Source organism: Petromyzon marinus, chromosome 21 (genome assembly GCF_048934315.1).
Source record: "Petromyzon marinus isolate PM22_M1 ecotype Great Lakes invasive population chromosome 21, UKy_Petmar_22M1.pri1.0, whole genome shotgun sequence".
Taxonomy (NCBI): domain Eukaryota; kingdom Metazoa; phylum Chordata; class Hyperoartia; order Petromyzontiformes; family Petromyzontidae; genus Petromyzon; species Petromyzon marinus.
The window spans coordinates 5,176,441-5,198,087 of NC_133687.1; the positions used below are offsets into that span (position 1 = coordinate 5,176,441).

General features: G+C 60.0%; 1 protein-coding gene and 1 pseudogene across 1 annotated transcript; one reads left to right on the top strand and one right to left on the bottom strand.

The window, feature by feature from the left end:
• Positions 1 to 208: 208 nt before the first annotated feature.
• On the bottom strand, positions 209 to 9,317 carry LOC142925551 (uncharacterized). The gene is made up of 5 exons (XM_076068451.1): positions 8,931 to 9,317; positions 8,244 to 8,427; positions 3,161 to 3,468; positions 1,867 to 1,980; positions 209 to 487 (listed from the first exon to the last, which is right to left on the bottom strand). Exons 1-5 carry the CDS (start codon positions 9,096 to 9,098, stop codon positions 389 to 391), a joined length of 873 nt encoding a protein of 290 aa, XP_075924566.1. The 5' UTR covers positions 9,099 to 9,317; the 3' UTR covers positions 209 to 388.
• A 3,360-nt stretch (positions 9,318 to 12,677) lies between these two features.
• LOC116944341 (uncharacterized) lies at positions 12,678 to 20,955 on the top strand (annotated as a pseudogene).
• Positions 20,956 to 21,647: the final 692 nt, after the last annotated feature.

Below are 21,647 nucleotides of genomic sequence, written 5' to 3' on the forward strand. Positions count from 1 at the left end.
AGCAGTGGCGCATGCGAGCACTTGCAGGGCTGCGCCTGTGCCTCGTGTGCGGCGTCTCTGGATTAGGGGCCCAGCTTCTCTCTGCAGGGCCCCCCCCCACCCCCCTGAATTCCGTGGGGGTAAGGGGGGGGGTGATGCTGACCCTGTCTGTGACCTGTGACCCCGTGACCCCACTCACTGTGGAATAAATCAATATATAGATGCAATGTCACGGAGACTCCCCAAGTTTATTGTGAGACCATCATCACCACCATCACAACCATCACCATCATCACCACCATCACAACCATCACCACCACCATAACAACCATCACCATCACCATCACAACCATCACCATCACCGCCCCTGCCTCCTATTCTTCTCCGTGTGTCGCTGGAGCGGCGAGGCCTATTCCGGGTAGAGGAGAATCCCCGAGAACATGGAGTCGTTGTTGTTGTCAGCGTAGATTCCTCCGTTCTCCGGGCCGCCAAACACCTCGAGCCACACCTACACATCACCGCCACCATCATCACCGTCACCACCGCCACCATCACCGCCACAATCACCTGCCTCGACAACATTAATATCACTACCATCATCACGAACACCAACCTCACGAACATCATAATCATGATTCGTGAACATCATCATCCCACCTCTCCTCTACCTCCATCAGCCTTCCCCCATCACTCATCACAATCATCATCCCACCATCACTAACCCCCCCCCCCCATCACTCATAGTGCTCCCCCCATCACCATCATCATCCCACCATCACTAATCCCCCCCCATCACTCATCGCCATCATCATCCCACCATCACTAACCCCCCCCCCCCATCACTCATCATCATCTCACGATCAGTAACTTCCCTCCCCATCACTCATCACCATCATCATCTCACCATCACTAACCTCCCTCCCCATCACTCATCATCATCATCCCACCATCACTAACCTCCCTCCCCATCACTCATCATCATCTCACCATCACTAACCTCCCTCCCCATCACTCATCACCATCATCATCTCACCATCACTAACCTCCCTCCCCATCACTCATCACCATCATCATCCCACCATCACTAACCTCCCTCCCCATCACTCATCATCATCTCACGATCAGTAACTTCCCTCCCCATCACTCATCACCATCATCATCTCACCATTACTAACCTCCCTCCCCATCACTCATCACCATCATCATCCCACCATCACTAACCTCCCTTCCCATCACTCATCATCATCTCACGATCAGTAACTTCCCTCCCCATCACTCATCACCATCATCATCTCACCATTACTAACCTCCCTCCCCATCACTCACCACCATCATCATCATCATCATCCCACCATCACTAATCTCCCTCCCCATCACTCATCATCATCTCACGATCAGTAACTTCCCTCCCCATCACTCATCACCATCATCATCTCACGATCACTTACCTCCCTCCCCATCACTCATCACCATCATCATCATCCCACCATCACTAACCTCCCTCCCCATCACTCATCACCATCATCATCTCACGATCACTAACCTCCCTCCCCATCACTCATCACCATCATCATCCCACCATCACTAACCTCCCTCCCCATCACTCATCACCATCATCATCATCTCACCATCACTAACCCTCACCCCCCCCATCACTCATCACCATCATCATCACCTCACCATCACTAACCTCCCTCACCATCACTCATCACCATCATCACTAACCCCCCCCCCCCCCCATCACGCATCGTGCTCCCCCCACCACCCATCACCATCACCCCCCCACCACCCATCACCATCACCCCCCCACCCCCACCACCCATCACCATCACCCCCCCACCCCCACCACCCATCACCATCACCCCCCCACCCCTCCCCCCCCCCCACCTGGTCCCCCGCGCGCAGGGGTAGCAGCGCGGTTGCGGCCGCCTGGTCCACGTCCCCAGGCTGGTACTGGTCGTAGGTGAAGATAATCCCGCGGCCATTCTGATAGAGACCCACCTGGGAGAGGACACGGGGAGGCAGAGCACACACAGAGAGTACACACAGAGCACACACACACAGAGTACACACAGAGCACACACAGAGAGTACACACAGAGAGCACACACAGGGAGCACACACAGAGAGTACACACAGAGAGTACACACAGAGAGTACACACAGTACACACAGAGAGTACACACAGAGAGCACACAGAGAGTACACACAGAGAGTACACAGAGAGCACACACAGATAGTACACATATAAAGAGTACACACAGAGAGCACACACAGAGAGTACACACAGAGAATACACACAGAGAGTACACAGAGAGCACACACAGTACACACAGAGAGTACACACAGAGAGTACAGAGAGTACAAACAGAGAGCACACACAGAGAGCACACACAGAGAGTACACACATAGAGCACACAGTAAGTACACAGAGAGTACACACAGAGAGTACACACAGAGAGCACACACAGAGAGTACACGCAGAGAGTACACACAGAGAGCACACGCAGAGAGTACACAGAGTACACACAGAGAGTACACACAGAGTACACAGAGAGTACACACAGAGTACACAGAGAGTACACACAGAGAGTTCACAGAGTACACACAGAGAGTACACACAGAGAGCACACGGTGAGTACACAGAGTACACACACAGAGTACACAGAGAGCACACACAGAGAGTACACACAGAGAGCACACAGAGAGTACACACAGAGAGCACACACAGAGAGCACACAGATAGTACACACAGAGAGTACACACAGATAGTACACGGGGAGGTGTGAGTGTGGTGAGTGTGGTGAGTGTGGTGAGTGGTGAGTGTGGTGAGTGTGGTGAGTGGTGAGTGTGGTGAGTGTGGTGAGTGGTGAGTGTGGTGAGTGTGGTGAGTGGTGTGTGGTGAGTGTGGTGAGTGTGGTGAGTGTACTGTGTGGTGAGTGTGGTGAGTTTACTGTGTGGTGAGTGTGATGAGTGTGGTGAGTGTACTGTGTGGTGAGTGTGGTGAGTTTACTGTGTGGTGAGTGTGGTGAGTGTGGTGAGTGGTGAGTGTGGTGAGTGTGGTGAGTGTGGTGAGTATGGTGAGTGTGGTGAGTGTGGTGAGTGCGGTGAGTGGTGAGTGTGGTGAGTGTGGTGAGCGTGGTGAGTGGTGAGTGTGGTGAGTGTGGTGAGTGCGGTGAGTACCTTCACGTGACTGGTGTACACGGTGAGATGGTACGAGAAGAGGTAGAGTCCGGGACTCACGCACGTGAACTTCCCGCTCTCCGGGTCGAAGTGTGGGGGGCTGTTGTACAGAACCTTGGTGAAGGAGATGGGGGTCCCGGGAAGGGGGGCCCGCGCCCCCAGCCCCGCAGAGAACGCCGAGCGCGGGGGGGGACCGGCGGTCAGCAGGGAGGAGGGGCTCTGGGGGTGTCCGGGGAAGCCCCGAGCGGACACGCCGGGGTTGCCCGAGGATCCCGGGGGGCCAGGGGGGCCGACGGGACCCTGCACCCCTGCGGAGGGAGGGGGTAAAGGAAGAGACACGCGGGGTTGTGTGGTGTTAGGGCTCGCGTACGGTGTGCGACGAGGTGCGTGGGGAGCGGTGGTGTAGCGGTGAGCACCCTGCGCTACGAACCCGGTGAAACGAATTTGATTCCTGCTCGCGCCCGCCACCAGTGACGATTATCCCAATCGGTCCTGGGCCTCCTCTAGGTTGACTCAGCCTAAAAAAATAATACCTGGCGCTGTGTGGAAACATCGCCACTGGGGAGATAAAGGCGGCCAGGCATGATTCTGGCCACACACCCCCTCGTGTGCCGATTCGCGTCAGGGATCTTTCAGAAACGGCAAAAAAGCCACTGCGAGTGGCCACGTGGAATGTTTGAACGGTCAATGTGGAGGAGAGGCTGCCACTCCTCTATCGGGAGCTGGACCGGTACCGCCTGGATCTCTGCGGTAATCAGGAGGTCCGGTGGACCGGCTCTGGCTCCTGCCACAATGAGGGGTGGACAGTCCTCTACTCGGGGCAGGAGACTGCCAAACAACAGGCAGTGGCTCTTCTTCTGAACAAAAGAATGAAGGGGGCAGGGCAGCGTGGTGGTGAGGTGTTGGAATCTGTAGGCTCCAGACTACTGTGGACTCGCCTCCCCATCAACCATGGACGAGGAGTGGTGGTGGTGGTTGCTTATACCCCCACCGAAGACGAGCATCAGTAGAGGGATGCAGGCAAGGCCGATTAGTAAGATGCCTTCAATGACCTACTGTCACAGGTGATACATTAAAGTGGCCCCTCGGGATAGCGTTATCCTGTTGTGTGACTTTAATGCCCGAGTGGGTCACGATGCTGGCACCTGGGTTGGAGTGATTGGAAAGCATGGGCCAGATCAGTTCAATAACAACGGTAGGAGGCTGATAGACGTATGTGCAGCCCATGGGCTTGTAATCACCAACACGCTGTTCCGTCATCGGTGCATGGTGTGTGGATGTGGGTTTGAATACGACCCCATTCAAACCTTCAGTGGCCTGGTCTCAGCTAGCTGATGACAGTTGCAAGCGAAAACTTCATCACCGCTTGCAGCTGGGATTGGCATCGCCCCCCTCCCCTTCTCCTGATGCCGAGGGGAAATGTGCAAGGTTTGGGAGTGTGGCTCATGCAGCTGCAATGGCTGCTTTGGGTACACGGTCCAGACCTACCCAGAGACCCTGGCTAATGGAGGAGGTGTTCTGGCTGGTTTAGAAAAAGAAACAGGCCCACTCCCACCATCTCCAGCATCCCACGTCAGAGAATGAGGAGGCTTACCGCAGCCTTCGCGTGGAGATTTCGAGAGCCATGCAGTGCTGCAAAGATGAGTGGTGGTCGCGGGTTGCTGAGGATATGGAGTCTGCCTCAGTAACCGGCGATTACAAATCACTCTTTAACTCTATCAAAAAAGTAACTTGCAGCGCCACACTTATCTCCAACTTTAGGGGAAGAAAGGTGTTTTAATGTCCGACCCTCAGAATCAGGTTTGCAGATTTTTTTGAGCATTTCTGTGAGGTTTTAGGGGAGGGGAAATTCCTCAGCCTGGAAAACATCATGGGGCAAAGTGGGGATGACCCTGCTGGGGCTGTGGTACCTCAAACATTGGAAGTAGTCACCCCCTGTGAGTGACTGGCTGAAGTGCCATCTGTTGAGGAAGTACGGAAGGTGATCCAGAGTCTGAGATGAGGAAAAGCGCTGGCATTTGTGTGGAGACTGCCCTATATGACATCATAATAACTGTCTGGACCACTGGACAGTTTCCGCAGGATTGGAAGGATACCCTGGTGGTCCCCATCTTTCAGAAGGGGGACCGCACAAACTGTAACAACTACAGGGGCATTTCCCTCCTCAGTGTGCCAAGATAGGGCCTGGCAAAGATTATTCAACATCGCCTTGCCAGGCACACTGAGGATACATATTATTGGTTCTTTTGGTAAAGTCACGTGGATAGAAAATAAAAAATAATAGAATATAATAAAAACTAAAAATAATACATTGTGCTTTCAGAATCTCTGACTCTGCTCACAATCATTGAGGACCTTCATGATGGTGGCCAGGCCCGGGTAATACTACGTGGCCGGGAGTCGGAGCCATTCCCTGTTCACCTTAGGGTGCGACAGGGATTTCCTGTGGCTCCCACATTATTTCACATCTTTCGACCACGTAGTTCAATTCGCCTTCCATGGCTGTACCGGAGGAATCTCCATCTGGTACAGTTACAATGGGAGGCTGATCGGTGCCCGGGTACGGTCGAGGGATGGCTCCCTATCGGTCAATCATGTTACGTATGCTGATGATCTGACAATTGAATAATTTCTGCGGGACCCCGGGGTCCCGCAAAAATCAGGTCAATAATTATTCTTGTTGTTCAGTCCGCCCACTCGTGATCCCGACAGCAACGCGCCGCCCGCCCAGACTCGCGCCAACAAGCGCCAGCAGCAGCTGGCGGCGATCGACACGACGGGCGCCACCCCCACCGGCCAAACGCAAGCCCCGGTGGGGCGTCCGCCGCAGTCGCGAGCGGCGACGACGCCGCCCTCCGGTCAGCCGTCGTTCCTCGGCTTCTTTGCCAAGGCGAGCCCCGCCGCCACCCCAGGCGGTGAATTTAACGTGTTTATGTAATTTTTCAACTTCTTACGAAACTTAGTGCCCCGAGTAGCTCTCGACGAAGCCAATCGTTTGACCACTAGTTTAGTTGTCGGTAAGGCAAGACTCGTGTAGCTACGCGGGTTTCCCCACCCCGGGGCAGTGATGGGGACCCCGGGGTCCCGCCAATTGCTTCAATTACTGCTCCCTCAGAGGAGGAAGGAGTTGGAGGCGCTGCTGTTAGACCAGGAGCCTGCCACTAAGAGGTGGGGCCTTACCATCAGCCCCACCAAAACTAAGCAACTGCCTCGGTATTTTGTGCCATCAAACACTCCACCCCCTCAGCTCACCATTGGTGATGGGGCAGTTGTGTAGAGAGTGGAGAGTTTTCCATAAATGGGACAGTGTGCGTATGACCACGTCCGGTTTGATAGCAGAGGTTTCACTCCGAATCAGTCGAGCGGCATTATCTTTGCTTCGGCTGTGTAACACGCTGGGTTGAAGCTACCTGGTCTGTCGCTCCACACGAAGCTTCGGGTCTTTTCGGCCACGGTTATGCCCTTCTTTCTCTGTGCTTGTGAAACGTGGATCCCCCTAATGGAGCATCTTTGCAGGCTAGACACATTCAGGCTGGCCTGTCTGCGATCCATCCTGGGTTTAACCAGGCTGGATTGCGTGAGGAGCTCACAAATCCTTGAAATCGGTGAGCTCCTCCGGCGGGCAAGGCTGCGATGGCTGGGTCATGTAGCTCGCATGTCCAGCCACCGCATGCCGAGGGGGCTAAGCGGGAGCGGCACGGGCTAGAGAAGAGATGGAGTGATGTGGTACAGGAGGACGTGGAGCTGAGTGGACTTGCCGATGACTGGTACCAGCGGTGTCAAGATCGGCCTCTGTGGAGGAGGCTCGTGAAGGACGCTACTGGGCAGTAGGAGGTAGTCGCCCTCCAACAACAACGGAGGGCGGAGGAGCGACGCTCACAACAACGAGCGGAGCGCCGGGTGGCTAAAACACAGCAGGTTGGCACAGTAGGGGGCACAGGTGGTGCATCGGCCACTCATCTCAGTCAGTCGACCCATGGCACCTGGGTCTGCCCCGTGACCAGCGGGCGTTCAACACTTCATGTGGTCTTAAAGCGCACCTAGCCTGGCATAAGCGCCGTGGTGACGTCACCAGCACTTAGTGGCAAATGGCGGTTGTTGTGCGTGATGAGGTGTGTGTGACGAGGTGTGTGTGTGATGAGGTGTGATGAGGTGTGTGTGTGACGAGGTGTGTGTGTGTGCTCGCTAACAGCACTTGCCCCTACAGTCTGTTAAGGCTATACGGGGGATCTTTTGTGTGTGACGAGGTGTGTGGGTGTGTGACGAGGTGTGTTTGTGACGAGGTGTGTGTGTGTGACGAGGTGTGTGGGTGTGTGACGAGGTGTGTGTGTGATGAGGTGTGTGTGTGTGACGAGGTGTGTGGGTGTGTGACGAGGTGTGTGTGTGATGAGGTGTGTGTGTGATGAGGTGTGTGTGTGTGACGAGGTGTGTGGGTGTGTGACGAGGTGTGTGTGTGATGAGGTGTGTGACGAGGTGTGTGGGTGTGTGACGAGGTGTGTGTGTGACGAGGTGTGTGTGTGGTGAGGTGTGTGACGAGGTGTGTGTGATGAGGTGTGTGACGAGGTGTGTGTGTGACGAGGTGTGTGTGTGTGATGAGGTGTGTGACGAGGTGTGTGTGTGATTAGGTTTGACGAGGTGTGTGTGTGATGAGGTGTGTGGGTGTGTGACGAGGTGTGTGTGTGATGAGGTGTGATGAGGTATGTGTGTGTGACGAGGTGTGTGTGTGATGAGGTGTGATGAGGTGTGACGAGGTGTGTGTGTGATGAAGTGTGTGACGAGGTGTGTGTGTGACGAGGTGTGTGTGTGACGAGGTGTGTGTGTGATGAGGTGTGTGACGAGGTGTGTGTGTGTGACGAGGTGTGTGTGTGATGAGGTGTGAGGTGTGTCTGTGTGTGACGTGTGTGTGTGTGACGAGGTGTGTGTGTGATGAGGTGTGTGACGAAGTGCCTGTGTGTGATGAGGTATGTGTGTGATGAGGTGTGAGGTGTGTGTGTGACGAGGTGTGTGACGAGGTGTGTGTGTGACGAGGTGTGTGTGTGATGAGGTGTGACGAGGTGTGTGTGTGTGTGTGTGATGAGGTTACCGGGCTCCCCTCGCTCCCCCGTCTGGCCGTCCCTCCCGTCCCTGCCGTCTCGCCCCGCGACTCCGTTGTGCCCCGGGACTCCCGGGACCCCCAGGCACGGGTAGTGGGGGGCCCCGTGTCCCTCTTTGGCGGGGGGCCCGTCCGCTACAGCGGGGGGGTCAACGGGGGTAGAGGCAGCCGAGACCTGGGGAGAGGGGGGGGGGACAGCTGAGCAACAACTAATCAACCACCACACAACCACTTTACAACTACCACCATGCCTAGTATCACCACCACCACCGCATTCATCACCACGACCACCACCACCACCACCATGCCTAGTATCACCACCACCACCGCATTCATCACCACGACCACGACCACCACCGCATTCATCACCACGATCACCACCACCACCGCATTCATCACCACGACCACCACCACCACCGCATTCATCACCACGACCACAAGCACAACCACCACCACCGCATTCACCACCACCACCACCACCGCATTCATCACCACGACCACCAGACAACCACCACCATGGGCCTCTATGAACACCACCACCACCACCACAATCACCTCTACCAAAAGCACCGCCATCATCACTACCACCACCAACACCACTACCGGCCACAATCATCACCGATCGCCGTCATCAACACCGCCACCATCTCGACGATTCGACCCCATCTCAACTCGCACCTCCGCCTCGTGCTGCACCTCCGCCTCGTGCTGCACCTCCGCCTCGTGCTGCACCTCCGCCTCGGGCTGCACCTCGGTGCCCTCACTGACCTCATCTTGACCCCGGATCACCGGGGTCAGCGAGGTCAGCAGGAGCAGGAGCAGACCCAGCAGCGCTCGAGGAGACATCTCCAGGGAGACCACGGGGATCAGAGACAACGGGGGGTCAGAGACAGCGGGGGGTCAGAGACAGTGGGGGGTCAGACACAGCGGGGGGTCAGAGACAGCGGGGGGTCAGAGACAGCGGGGGGTCAGAGACACTGAGAGCAGAGGTGAGAGACACGGAGACACCGGGAGAAGAGGAGACGAAGAGACACCGGGATGAGAGACACGAAAATCTGGGTGGGACCGGACAGAGTGCGCTTGGACGAGATTAAATATGGGGGGGGGGCGTGTGGGGGGCTCGAGGTTAAATATAGAGGGGGGGGGCTGCTTCAGTAGAGCAGGAACGTGGTAACGCGACTCGCGGCTATTTCAGACACGGGGACAGAGAATCCCGTGGGACAGGGAGAGTGTGTGTGTGATGTGTGTGTGTGTCTAGAGTTCGTGTGGTGTGTGTGGTGTGTGTGTGTGTTTGTGGTGTGTGTGGTGTGTGTGTGTCTGGAGTTCGTGTGGTGTGTGTGTGTCTGTGGTGTGTGTGGGGTGTGTGTGTGTCTGGAGTTCGTGTGTGTGTGGTGTGTGTGGTGAGTGTGTGTGTCTGGAGTTCGTGTGTGTGGGGTGTGTGTGTGTCTGGAGTTCGTGTGTGTGTGGTGTGTGTGGGGTTTGTGTGTCTGGAGTTCGTGTGTGTCTGTGGTGTGTGTAGGGTGTGTGTGTGTGTGTGGAGTTCGTGTGTGTGTGGGGTGTGTGGGGTGTGTGGGGTGTGTGTGTGTGTGTCTGGAGTTCGTGTGTGTTTCGGTTGTGTGTGTGTGTGGAGTTCGTGTGTGTCTGTGGTGTGTGTGGGGTGTGTGTGTGTCTGGAGTTCGTGTGTGTCTGTGGTGTGTGTGGGGTGTGTGTGTGTGTGTGGAGTTCGTGTGTGTGTGGGGTGTGTGGGGGGGGTGTGTGTGTGGGGTGTGTGGAGTTCGTGCGTGTGTGGTGTGTGTGTCTGGAGTTCGTGTGTGTGTGGGGTGTGTGGGGTGTGTGTGTCTGGAGTTCGTGTGTGTGTGTGGTGTGTGGGGTGTGCATGTGTGTCTGGAGTTCGTGGGTGTGTGGGGTGTGTGTGGAGTTCGTGTATGTGTGGGGTGTGTGGGGTGTGTGTGTGTCTGGAGTTCGTGGGTGTGTGGGGTGTGTGTGTCTGGAGTTCGTGTGTGTGTGGGGCGTGTGGGGTGTGTGTGTGTCTGGAGTTCGTGTGTGTGTGGGGTGTGTGGGGTGTCTGGAGTTCGTGTGTGTATGGGGGGGGGGGCGTTGTGTGTGTTGGGGAGGGGTGTGTGTGGGTTGCGTGTAGTATTTGTTGTGTGCATGTGTGTGGGATGTGTGGTGTGTGTGTGTGGTGCGCGTGTGGTGTGTGTTTATGGAGTCTGGGGTGTATGTGTGGTGTGTGTGTGTGGTACGCGTGGGTACGTGTGGTGTGCGTCGTTCGCGTGTGGTGCGTGTGGCGTGTGTATGGTGTGCATGTGTGTGTATATTTGGAGTTTGCGTGTCTCTCTCCTCGTGGTCGCGTTGATTTTTCTCCGGGTCCTCCGGTTTTTGCCTCCACATTTAGAAACACGCCTTTAGAGTATAAATTTCCACAAGACGACAAGACACTTCGTTGAGTGCTCATTTGCGGCCAGGTCGCTTCTGTGGGCCTTACCTGGTCAAATAAAATGGTTTAGTTTAGTGCGGGGTCCGTTGGCTGGCCTGCCTACAATCCATCAATGGGTTTAACCGAGCTGGATTGTGTGAGGAGCTCACAAATCCTTGAGAGACGTTGGACACCGTCCCATCGGTGAGCTCCTCGAGGAGGCGATGTTCCGTTGGCTGGGTCTGTAGGGGCAAGTGCTGTTAGCGAACACCTATATAGGCCGGCACAGCACAACACCACGCCCGTCCGCCTTTGTCTCCCTAGTGGCGATGTTTACACACCGCACCAGGTACTCATTTGCGGCTGAGTCGACCTAGGGGAGGCCCAGAACCCGGGTCGCCAGGTTCGTAGCGCAGCGCGCTAACCGCTACGCCACCGCTCTCTATGGATGGAGAGGCGCGGCACGGGCTAGATAAGAGATGGACTGATGTGGTACAAGAGGATGTAGAACTGACTGGACTTGCTGACGAATGGTACTGGCATTGTCACGATCGACCTCTGTGGAGGAGGCTCGAGAAGGACGCTCCTGGGGAGGGCAGGGGAGCGGCGCTCACAACAATGAGCAGAACGCCGGGCGATTAAAACGCAGAAAGTTGGCACAGGGGGGAGTACAGTTTGTGCATCTGCCAGTCATCTCAGTCAGACAACTCATGACATCTGGGTCTGTCCCGTGATCCTCCTTCCTTCGACACTTCACGTGGGTGAGTGAGTGAATGAGGCTCGTGTGGGTGGGTGAGTGAGTGGGTGAGTGAGTGAGGCTCGTGTGGGTGAGTGAGTGAGGCTCGTGTGGGTGAGTGAGTGAGGCTCGTGTGGGTGAGTGAGTGAGGCTCGTGTGGGTGGGTGAGTGAGTGGGTGAGGCTCGTGTGGGTGGGTGAGTGAGTGGGTGAGGCTTGTGTGGGTGGGTGAGTGAGGTGTGGGTGGGCGAGTGAGTGAGTGAGGCTCGTGTGGGTGGGTGAGTGGGTGAGTGAGGCTCGTGTGGGTGAGTGAGTGGGCGAGGCTCGTGTGGGTGGGTGAGTGAGTGAGTGAGGCTCGTGTGAGTGGGTGAGTGAGTGAGTGAGGCTCGTGTGGGTGAGTGAGTGGGCGAGGCTCGTGTGGGTGGGTGAGTGAATGAGGCTCGTGTGGGCGAGTGAGTGGGTGAGGCTCGTGTGGGTGGGTGAGTGAATGAGGCTCGTGTGGGTGAGTGAGTGGGTGAGGCTCGTGTGGGTGAGTGAGTGGGCGAGGCTCGTGTGGGTGGGTGAGTGAGGCTCGTGTGGGTGGGTGAGTGAGGCTCGTGTGGGCGGGCGAGTGAGTGGGTGAGGCTCGTGTGGGTGGGTGAGTGAGTGGGTGAGGCTCGTGTGGGTGAGTGAGTGGGCGAGGCTCGTGTGGGTGGGTGAGTGAGGCTCGTGTGGGCGGGCGAGTGAGTGGGTGAGGCTCGTGTGGGTGAGTGAGTGGGCGAGGCTCGTGTGGGTGGGTGAGTGAGGCTCGTGTGGGCGGGCGAGTGAGTGGGTGAGGCTCGTGTGGGTGGGTGAGTGAATGAGGCTCGTGTGGGTGAGTGAGTGGGTGAGGCTCGTGTGGGTGGGTGAGTGGGTGGGTGAGTGAGCGAGGCTCGTGTGGGTGGGTGAGTGAATGAGGCTCGTGTGGGTGGGTGAGTGAGCGAGGCTCGTGTGGGTGGGTGAGTGAGCGAGCTGGCTTGTGCGTGAGTCACGGTGGCTCTCCATGTGAGTTGACGATGGAGGCAGCGTCACCAGACAATTCCCCTCACCTGGCATCGTCATCATCACCGGGTACCTGAACGCCAACAGCCCTCGTCACGTGAACACCCCCCACCCCCACCGCGTGGCGCGCGCTCACCGGTCGCCTCGCGCACGCGCCGCCAATTAGCGCGATGGTTACCCGCGTGGTCCGCTCATTGGTCACGCGGCGCGCTAATTGGTCACGTGGCGCTCTAATGAGTACGAGCAGTTAAGAGGCGCGCGGCAGGTGCGGCGCGCGCCTCTGCGCTGAAACGCGGAGACTCGGGACCGGAGATTCAGGACCGGAGATTCAGGGGACTTGGGGTAAAACCTCAGGGGGGACCCCCTCGAGACTTTGGGCCCACGGAGAATCTTGGACCAGGGGGTGGAGGGATCGGAGACTCGCTCAGAACCGAGGCTGCGGAGCGGGGGGCGGGGGGCGGGTGAGTGGAGGGGGGGGGTGCCGGCTCTGAGTCGGCTCTGAGTCGGCTCTCTCGACACGGATCGGTCCGGGTCTGATCGGGTGAGGTCAGGGGTCGGGTCCGGGCGGTTGGGGTCCGGGTCGGGGTCCGGGTTGGGCCCCCTCCCGTTCGCAATGCAGTGCGAAGGGCTGCCCCCCTATGCGTGTCCTCCGTGCCCCCCTTACGCCTCGTACCCCCCACTATTCGCCCTACTTCTACGCGGGGGGAGCGCTGCGCCCCCCCACGCTGTGGAAGCGGCGCCGCTACGGGGGTCCTGTGGCGGGGGGGCCCGGCGCGTGGCTGCCCCCAATGGAGGGCAGCGATGCACGGGGGGTGATGGCGATGGCGGCAACGCAGAGCGACACGCGGGGCAGCGGACCCCCACCTCTGGTAAGCGGTGAGGATGATTATGATGTGGTCGAGAGCGATGGTGTGTCAATGTGTTGGCGTGGCCCTGCGATGGTGTGTCAATGTGTTGGCGTGGCCCTGCGATTGTGTGTCAATGTGGTGGCGTGGCCCTGCGATGGTGTGTCAATGTGGTGGCGTGGCCCTGCGATGGTGTGTCAATGTGTTGGCGTGGCCCTGCGATGGTGTGTCAATGTGGTGGCGTGGCCCTGCAATGGTGTGTCAATGTGTTGGCGTGACTCTGCGATGGTGTGTCAATGTGTTGGCGTGGCCCTGCAGTGTTGGTGAAGGAATCGATGCGTGAAGTTGACGTGTCCCGTGACCACCGTGGAGAGGAAGCAGCGATAGCAGAGCGACAGGGAGGCGTGTGGGGGAGCTCGCATGACAACATCACGACCATTTGATCTCTGACCCGTTCTCCAGGCGCGGCAGCCGTGGGAGGCTCTGCGCTCTCCCCCCTCTCCCCTCCGTTCGCCCCCCAGCGCGGGCTCTGCTGCTTTCATCAACCACCACAACGTTCACCACAACCCTCACCACAGCCCTCACCACAGCCCTCGCCACCACGGCGAGGCGGTCTCCGCCGCCGCTGCCGCCTCCGCCTCGCCACCAGCAGGGGAAAAGACGCGGAGCGCGGGAGAGGCGGCCGGCGGAAATTATGGGGAGGTGACGACCCGTGACGCGGGTGTGCAGGTGAGCAGGAGGGGTGGGGGGAGGGTGGTGAGTGTGGAGTGTTGGGGGGGGGGGGGTGGGAAAGGGGAGGTGGTGGGGGGGTGGGAGATTAGGGGGGGGCGGGTTTGAGATTGAGGAGGGGGGGTGGAGATTGAGGAGGGGCGGTGGAGAATGCGAGGGGGGGGTGGTGATTGAGGGGGGGGGTGGTGATTCGAGGGGGGGGGGGTGGAGATTTGAGGAGGTGGTGGAGATTTGAGGGGGGGGTGGAGATTCAGGGGGGGGGGGGGGTGGAGATTCAGGGGGGGGTGGAGATTCAGGGGGGGGGGTGGAGATTCAGGGGGGGGGTGGAGATTCAGGGGGGGGGTGGAGATTCAGGGGGGGGGGTGGAGATTGAGGGGGGGTGGAGATTGAGGGGGGGTGGAGATTTGGGGGGGGGTGGAGATTTGGGGGGGGGGTGGAGATTTGGGGGGGTGGAGATTTGGGGGGGGTGGAGATTTGGGGGGGGGTGGAGATTTGGGGGGGGGTGGAGATTTGGGGGGGGTGGAGATTTGGGGGGGGGGTGGAGATTTGGGGGGGTGGAGATTTGGGGGGGGGGTGGAGATTTGGGGGGGGGGGGGTGGAGATTTGGGGGGGGGGGTGGAGATTTGTGGGGGGGGTGGAGATTTGGGGGGGGGTGGAGATTTGGGGGGGGTGGAGATTTGGGGGGGGGTGGAGATTTGGGGGGGAGTGGAGATTTGGGGGGGGGGTGGAGATTTGGGGGGGTGGAGATTTGGGGGGGGTGGAGATTTGGGGGGGGGTGGAGATTTGGGGGGGGGTGGAGATTTGGGGGGGGGTGGAGATTTGGGGGGGGTGGAGATTTGGGGGGGAGTGGAGATTTGGGGGGGGGTGGAGATTTGGGGGGGGGTGGAGATTTGGGGGGGGGTGGAGATTTGGGGGGGGGTGGAGATTTGGGGGGGTGGAGATTTGGGGGGGGGTGGAGATTTGGGGGGGGTGGAGATTTGGGGGGGGGTGGAGAGTTGGGGGGGGGTGGAGATTTGGGGGGGGGTGGAGATTTGGGGGGGGTGGAGATTTGGGGGGGGTGGAGATTTGGGGGGGGGTGGAGATTTGGGGGGGGGTGGAGATTTGGGGGGGGGTGGAGATTTGGGGGGGGGTGGAGATTTGGGGGGGGTGGAGATTTGGGGGGGGTGGAGATTTGGGGGGGGGTGGAGATTTGGGGGGGGGTGGAGATTTGGGGGGGGGTGGATGTGGTTGGGGGGGGTGAGATTTGGGGGGGGGGTGGAGATTTGGGGGTGGGGGGGGGTGGAGATTTGGGGGGGGTGGAGATTTGGGGGGGGGGGTGGAGATTTGGGGGGGGGTGGAGATTGGGGGGGGCATTTTGGGGGGGGGGGGGATTTGGGGGGTGGGGGATTGGAGATGGGTGGTGGAGCAGAAGTGGGGAGGTCGTGTTTTTTTTATTTGGTCCTGGTTGCTATGGCAGTTGCTATGCCACTGTGGTTGCTATGGTGGTTTCCAGGTTAGTTGTGGTGGCAATGGTGATGGCTTGATGGTTGCTATGTGGCTGTGGTTGCTAGGCGAGCCCCGAAACGTGACTCGGGCGCGCAGTGCACGCTGGGATCGCGCACCCTCGTGCAGCTGCGGCGCCGCGGCCTCTCGCCGTGGTGGGCGGAGCCAGTTGTGACCCCGCCCACAGCTCTGCCCACCACTCCGTCCCCCGCGGTGAGGACCCCCCCCGAGTGAGACCCCCCCCCCCCCCAGTGAGACCCCCTCCCCCCCCCAGTGAGACCCCCTCCCCCCCCCGAGTGAGACCCCCTCCCCCTCCCCAGTGAGACCCCTCCCCCCCCCCCCCAGTGAGACCCCCTCCCCCCCCCCCCCAGTGAGACCCCCTCCCCCCCCCCCCCCCCCAGTGAGACCCCCTTCCCCCCCCAGTGAGACCCTGCCCTCAAGGGTAAATATTCATTGTGCATGTAAATATTTAACATTGTGCATTATATTCTCTGTTTTTTGCTCGAATTGCCTTCGCTCGCGTGGATTTCTTTTCTCCTGGCCCCCCGGGTTTGCGCTCCACGTTTAGACACGTGCCTTTTTACGGCTGCTAGCAATTTTCACATGATAAGCCACTTCGCTGAGCTATATCGCGTGTGAGAGCCAAGTGGCTTCTCAAAAAGCTTAAGTAAAGCTCTGTTCGGACCCCTTACCTGGTAAAAAAAAATACGTAGTCTGTAGTTTTTATTTGCTTAGTTGCAGTCTCCACAATTAGGTTTGTTGTCGTCATTCTGGTGAGCCAGGTCCCTGTGTGCTCGTCACCTGGTCGCACAAAGTCAACTTGCATCCTGAAGCTGCCCCCCCCCCGTACCCCCTCCTAGGTCCGCCCGGCTCTGGGCTTCATGCGCCCCCCGCGAGCCAGACCCGGCCTCTACTCCCCCGTGTCCCCCCGCCTGCTCCCCACGCTCCCCCCGGGAGCCGCCCCGCGCCTCCTGGAGCTCCCGGAGCTCGCGGGGGACGCGGCGAGGGGACCCGTGGGGGTCGTGGTGTCCACCCAGCAGGCCAAGGACGTGGAGGAGCGGGGAGCCGGGGACCAGCAGGCGGAGGAGGCGCCGGGGCCGAAGCCTGAGGCTGTGGAGTCTGCCGGGGAGGTGCCCAAGGAGGCACGCGCAGCCGTGAGGCCAAGGAGCAGAGGTGGGGTGGGGGGGGGCGTGTCTGTGGGGGATGCAGTAGGAGGGGCATAGAGGGGGAGGGCCATTGGGGGGGGGGGGATAGAAGTGCATGGGGGGGGGGATAGAGGGGATGTATGGGGAGGAGCAGGTTAGTTGCTCAGTGGTGACACCCTCGCAGCAATAACTTGCTTGGTTCGATCCCCCACTAGAGTTTGTTCTCCCCATGTTCTGGGTTTATTCAAATTACCCAATCGGGATCACGCAGCAGCATGCCTAGCTGCTGCGCCAAAACCCGGCAGGGACCCTCCTCAACACGAGTCTTGAGACTCGACGATGCTTCTCTGGGTAAAAAAATAATAATACCGAGCATAGTGGAAAAAATATATTTTAGGTGCTCACGCAGGACCATTGCCCGAAACGTTGCCTATTGTTCTTTAAGGGCCGCAGTGTTGACAAAATATCTTTTTTTACCGTATACAAAATTGAGAGGGGGTGCGGTTAATTTACAGGGAAACCCGGGGCAGATCGTGACAAGAAGCCCAGTGCGGATCCTGGAGCAGAGCTGCCCGAGGCCGAGCAGGCGGCAAAAACCGGGGATCGGATCTCCAGAAGCCCGGAGCGGAGTCGGAAAAGCCCGGAGCGGAGTCGGAAAAGCCCGGAGCGGAGTCAGAAAAGCCCGGAGCGGAGTCGGAAAGGCCCGAGCAGAGTCGGAGAAACCTGCAGGAGATGCTGGAAAGTCCGGAGTGGATTCGGAAAAGTCTGGAGCAGAACCCAGAGGAGAGCAGGGAGCGCAGGTGAGGGGGAGGGGGGTGGTCTGGCTGTGTACGTACGGTGTGAGATTCTATGCAGTGTGGTGAGTGAGTGGTGAGAGAGCTGAGTGTGGTGTGCGGGGTGCAGGTACGCGCGTTCCCTGGGCTGCAGGATCCACTCCGCACTGTGGGCGGCACACGCTTCCAGGTGAGACCCTTGCGTTTAAAGGGGGGGGGGGAGGGTTGGAGGGGAGGGGCAGAGGGGGCTTGGTGGGGAGGGGCAGAGGGGGCTTGGAGGGGAGGGGCAGAGGGGGCTTGGAGGGGAGGGGCAGAGGGGCTTGGAGGGGAGGGGCAGAGGGGGCTTGGAGGGGAGGGGCAGAGGGGGCTTGGAGGGGAGGGGCAGAGGGGGCTTGGAGGGGGAGGGGCAGAGGGGGCTTGGAGGGGAGGGGCAGAGGGGGCTTGGAGGGGAGGGGCAGAGGGGGCTTGGAGGGGGCAGCGGGGCAGAGGGGGCTTGGAGGGGCAGAGGGGGCAGAGGGGGCTGGGGACTGCATATCCCTGCGCGCGTCTCAGGCGTGCGCGTCTCTCTGCGTTACAGTTCCTGGAGCAGAAGTACGGCTATTACCACTGCCGCGTGTGCAACGTGCGCTGGGGAGCGCCTACGTGTGGTGCGTGGCGGGGACCAGCAAGGTGCCACGCTCCCTCACTCGCACCTGGCGCGCTCACGCGCTCACTCGCACCAGTCGCTTGTGTCTACGTGATTTGGCGTGGATTGTGGGTCCCGACGTCCACCCCCCCCCACCGCCTTCGCTGGGCAGGTGTGGGGGGGGGGCGGGTTCCGGCCATCCGCCCGACTCCCGCCGGGCCCCCGCCCTCTCCGAGGGGGACATGGCTGTAGCGCTGGCTCACCGCTGCATGGCGTTAACCCCGACGCGCACACCGCAGCTGTCGCTGACACAGCACGCAGCAGCACGCCCGCTCTCACCTGCGGCTCTGCCTTCCCTCTCTCTCGCCGCGCGTTCGCCCACGCAGTCGCCCCACACACACCAGACACACCCACACACATGAGACACACCCCACACACACCAGACACACCCACGCACATCAGACACACCCCACGCACATCAGACACACCCCACGCACACCAGACACACCCCACACACACCAGACACACCCCACGCCTGCGCTCTGTTCTAACTTTTATTGTCGGCGCAAACCCCGCACTGCCCAGAGGGAATATTCTGCGAGCAGAGCCCTAGCCTTACTGCTGCCCAAGTCCCCCCCGGATACTCAGACGCCCCGTCACGTGTACCTCGCAGCTGTAACTCACGGCATCGCACGGACGCTGCGAGTCGGAGGGGGGAGGATGACGAACGAGAACTTTACCTATCACGGTCTCGTGGCGGCACTCGCTGGCGTTGCACGGACGCTGCGAGTGGCTCGAAGGCAGGACGGCAAGGAGTGGTGGTGTCTTGGCGGCCAAAGAGGTTTAAAGACAAGATCTTGAACGGTCCCAGGCTCCCATTTTTATCCCCCCCCACCCCACCCTGACTTCAAAAATCCAGGGTTACGTTCTCCTGCGTGGCAAATCGTGCGCCTACCTGTGATTATCGCTCGTTTTCTTCTCTTACATGGAGCACTGCGACTGTTACTTCTGCGACCCATTGCCTATCCACCCGTACTCGTTAATTTGTCACTCATCCTGGTTAATCTGGAAGGATGGCGAATGCACACCCTACTGTTGTGTGTATTCGTTCTGGGGCCGGGGGAGATCGTGTCGCTGCGATCCCTGACCTCCTGGTCTGCTCTGCTCGCCCCCCCCCCCGATGTCGTGAATGACTCATTGCGGCTGGCCCGGTGAAAACTTTTCGCCCATACAATATGAAGCCAACTCGGGGGGGGGCACTGCGATGTGACCTGTCCTGCGAGGGTGGGCCAGTCTCCCGGCACCGGGAAACCGTGGGGGACAAACCCGTCGTGCCAGGCAATCCCCCGCCAGGACCTTGCGGGGTGTGCTCGGTGTGGGGGGCCGGGGGGGGGGGGACGAGTCTCGCGGCGCTTGCAGAGTTGTTCCCAGGCCGTGGCGCCGCAGGATACCTGTGTGAGGCTGGGGGTAACCTATGTGAGGCTGCGGGTTACCCTGTTACCCTGTGCGAGGCTGCGGGTTACCCTGTGTGAGGCTGGGAGTTACCTGTGTGAGGCTGGGGGTTACCTGTGTGAGGCTGGGGTTACCTGTACGAGGCTGGGGGTTACCTGTGTGAGGCTGGGGGTTACCTGTGTGAGGCTGGGGGTTACCTGTGTGAGGCTGGGGTTACCTGTGCGAGGCTGGGGGTTACCTGTGCGAGGCTGGGGGTTACCTGTGCGAGGCTGGGGGTTACCCTGTGTGAGGCTGGGGGTTACCTGTGCGAGGCTGGGGTTACCTGTGCGAGGCTGGGGGTTACCCTGTGCGAGGCTGCGGGTTACCCTGTGCGAGGCTGGGGGTTACCTGTGTGAGGCTGCGGGTTACCCTGTGTGAGGCTGGGGGGTTACCCGTGCGAGGCTGGGGGTTACCCGTGCGAGGCTGCGGGGTTACCCTGTGCGAGGCTGCGGGGTTACCCTGTGCGAGGCTGCGGGGTTACCCTGTGCGAGGCTGCGGGGTTACCCTGTGCGAGGCTGCGGGGTTACCCTGTGCGAGGCTGCGGGGTTACCCTGTGCGAGGCTGCGGGGTTACCCTGTGCGAGGCTGCGGGGTTACCCTGTGCGAGGCTGCGGGGTTACCCTGTGCGAGGCTGCGGGGTTACCCTGTGCGAGGCTGCGGGGTTACCCTGTGCGAGGCTGCGGGGTTACCCTGTGCGAGGCTGCGGGGTTACCCTGTGCGAGGCTGCGGGGTTACCCTGTGCGAGGCTGCGGGGTTACCCTGTGCGAGGCTGCGGGGTTACCCTGTGCGAGGCTGCGGGGTTACCCTGTGCGAGGCTGCGGGGTTACCCTGTGCGAGGCTGCGGGGTTACCCTGTGCGAGGCTGCGGGGTTACCCTGTGCGAGGCTGCGGGGTTACCCTGTGCGAGGCTGCGGGGTTACCTGTACGAGGCTGCGGGTTACCTGTGCGAGACTGCGGGTTACATTCATACTCCCTCCCCCCGTGCCGCCCTCCCCTACCCCCAGGTGTACTTCAAGCAGCTTTGTCGCGGCTGCTCGCAGGAGTACAACCCCTACCGCGTGGAGGAAATCGTGCTCAAGGTGGGGGGTGGTTGGGGGATAGGGGATGATGGGGGGGGGGTCTACAATTGTTCATCTGACTGCTCTCCATACCCCCCCCCCCCCACTTCTCTCCTATCATCTTTATCATGGTCTCTCACATACCCCCCCCCACCCCCATGTAGAGGCGGAGTGGCGGTGTCCGCACTAGTGCGGCCGACTCGGCTGCTGGTGCGGTCGGTGCTGCTGGAGCTGGCGTTGTGGCTGCGCCCGGCGTGGACTTGAGCCGCCCGCACCGCCAGGAGCTGTGCTGCCGCTGCCGGGGCCGGCGCCTCTCGTGCGACCACACGTTCAGCTTCAAGTACCTGGTGTAGGGTCACGGCTGGGGGGGGGGGGGGGTCGCGGCCAGGAGGTCATGGCCGGCGGGTCACGGTCGGGGCGGGGGTCGGGGTCACGTTGTGAATAATAAACACTGAGGCAGCACCGCGGTGAGCGAGTTTCCAGTGCGGGTGAGCGTGAGTGAGCGGGTGGGGGGCGGTGAGTGTGAGTGGGCGGGTGGTGGGGGGGGGGGGGGGCGGCGGGTGAGTGGGGGGGGGTGACTGAGCGGGTAGGGGGGGGCGTGACCGGGTGGGGGGGGGGGGCGTGAGGTTCGTGTGCGGTTGAGAGGACAAATGGGGCCTCGGAGTCCAGCGTTGTGGAGGTTGCAGAGAGGGATGATGGATCGCACAAATGTCATGAACCTCCCTCCTGTACCCCCCCGCCCCCCGTACCCCCCCTCGTACCCCCCCCGTGGGTGTCGAGGAGGAGCTATGCCCTGGCTCGCCAGGAGATGGCGGAGTGTCTGAGCCCACGGGTTCACACGGACACCGCGCCTCCTGCTTCCATTTGCCTCTAAATGGAAAAAAAACCTGACACGTTTTACCCCCCCGCCACACCCGACCTTGCCTACTGGAAGTGGATAATTTCGGCAGCATTTGCTCTGAGCAAACACAACTCTGGACCAACGTTGGTTTGGCACACGCGTCCTTCCGATTGCAAACCAGAACCCCCCTCCGTGCACTGGGACCCCTAACACCCCCCCCAGAACCCCCCCTCCGTGC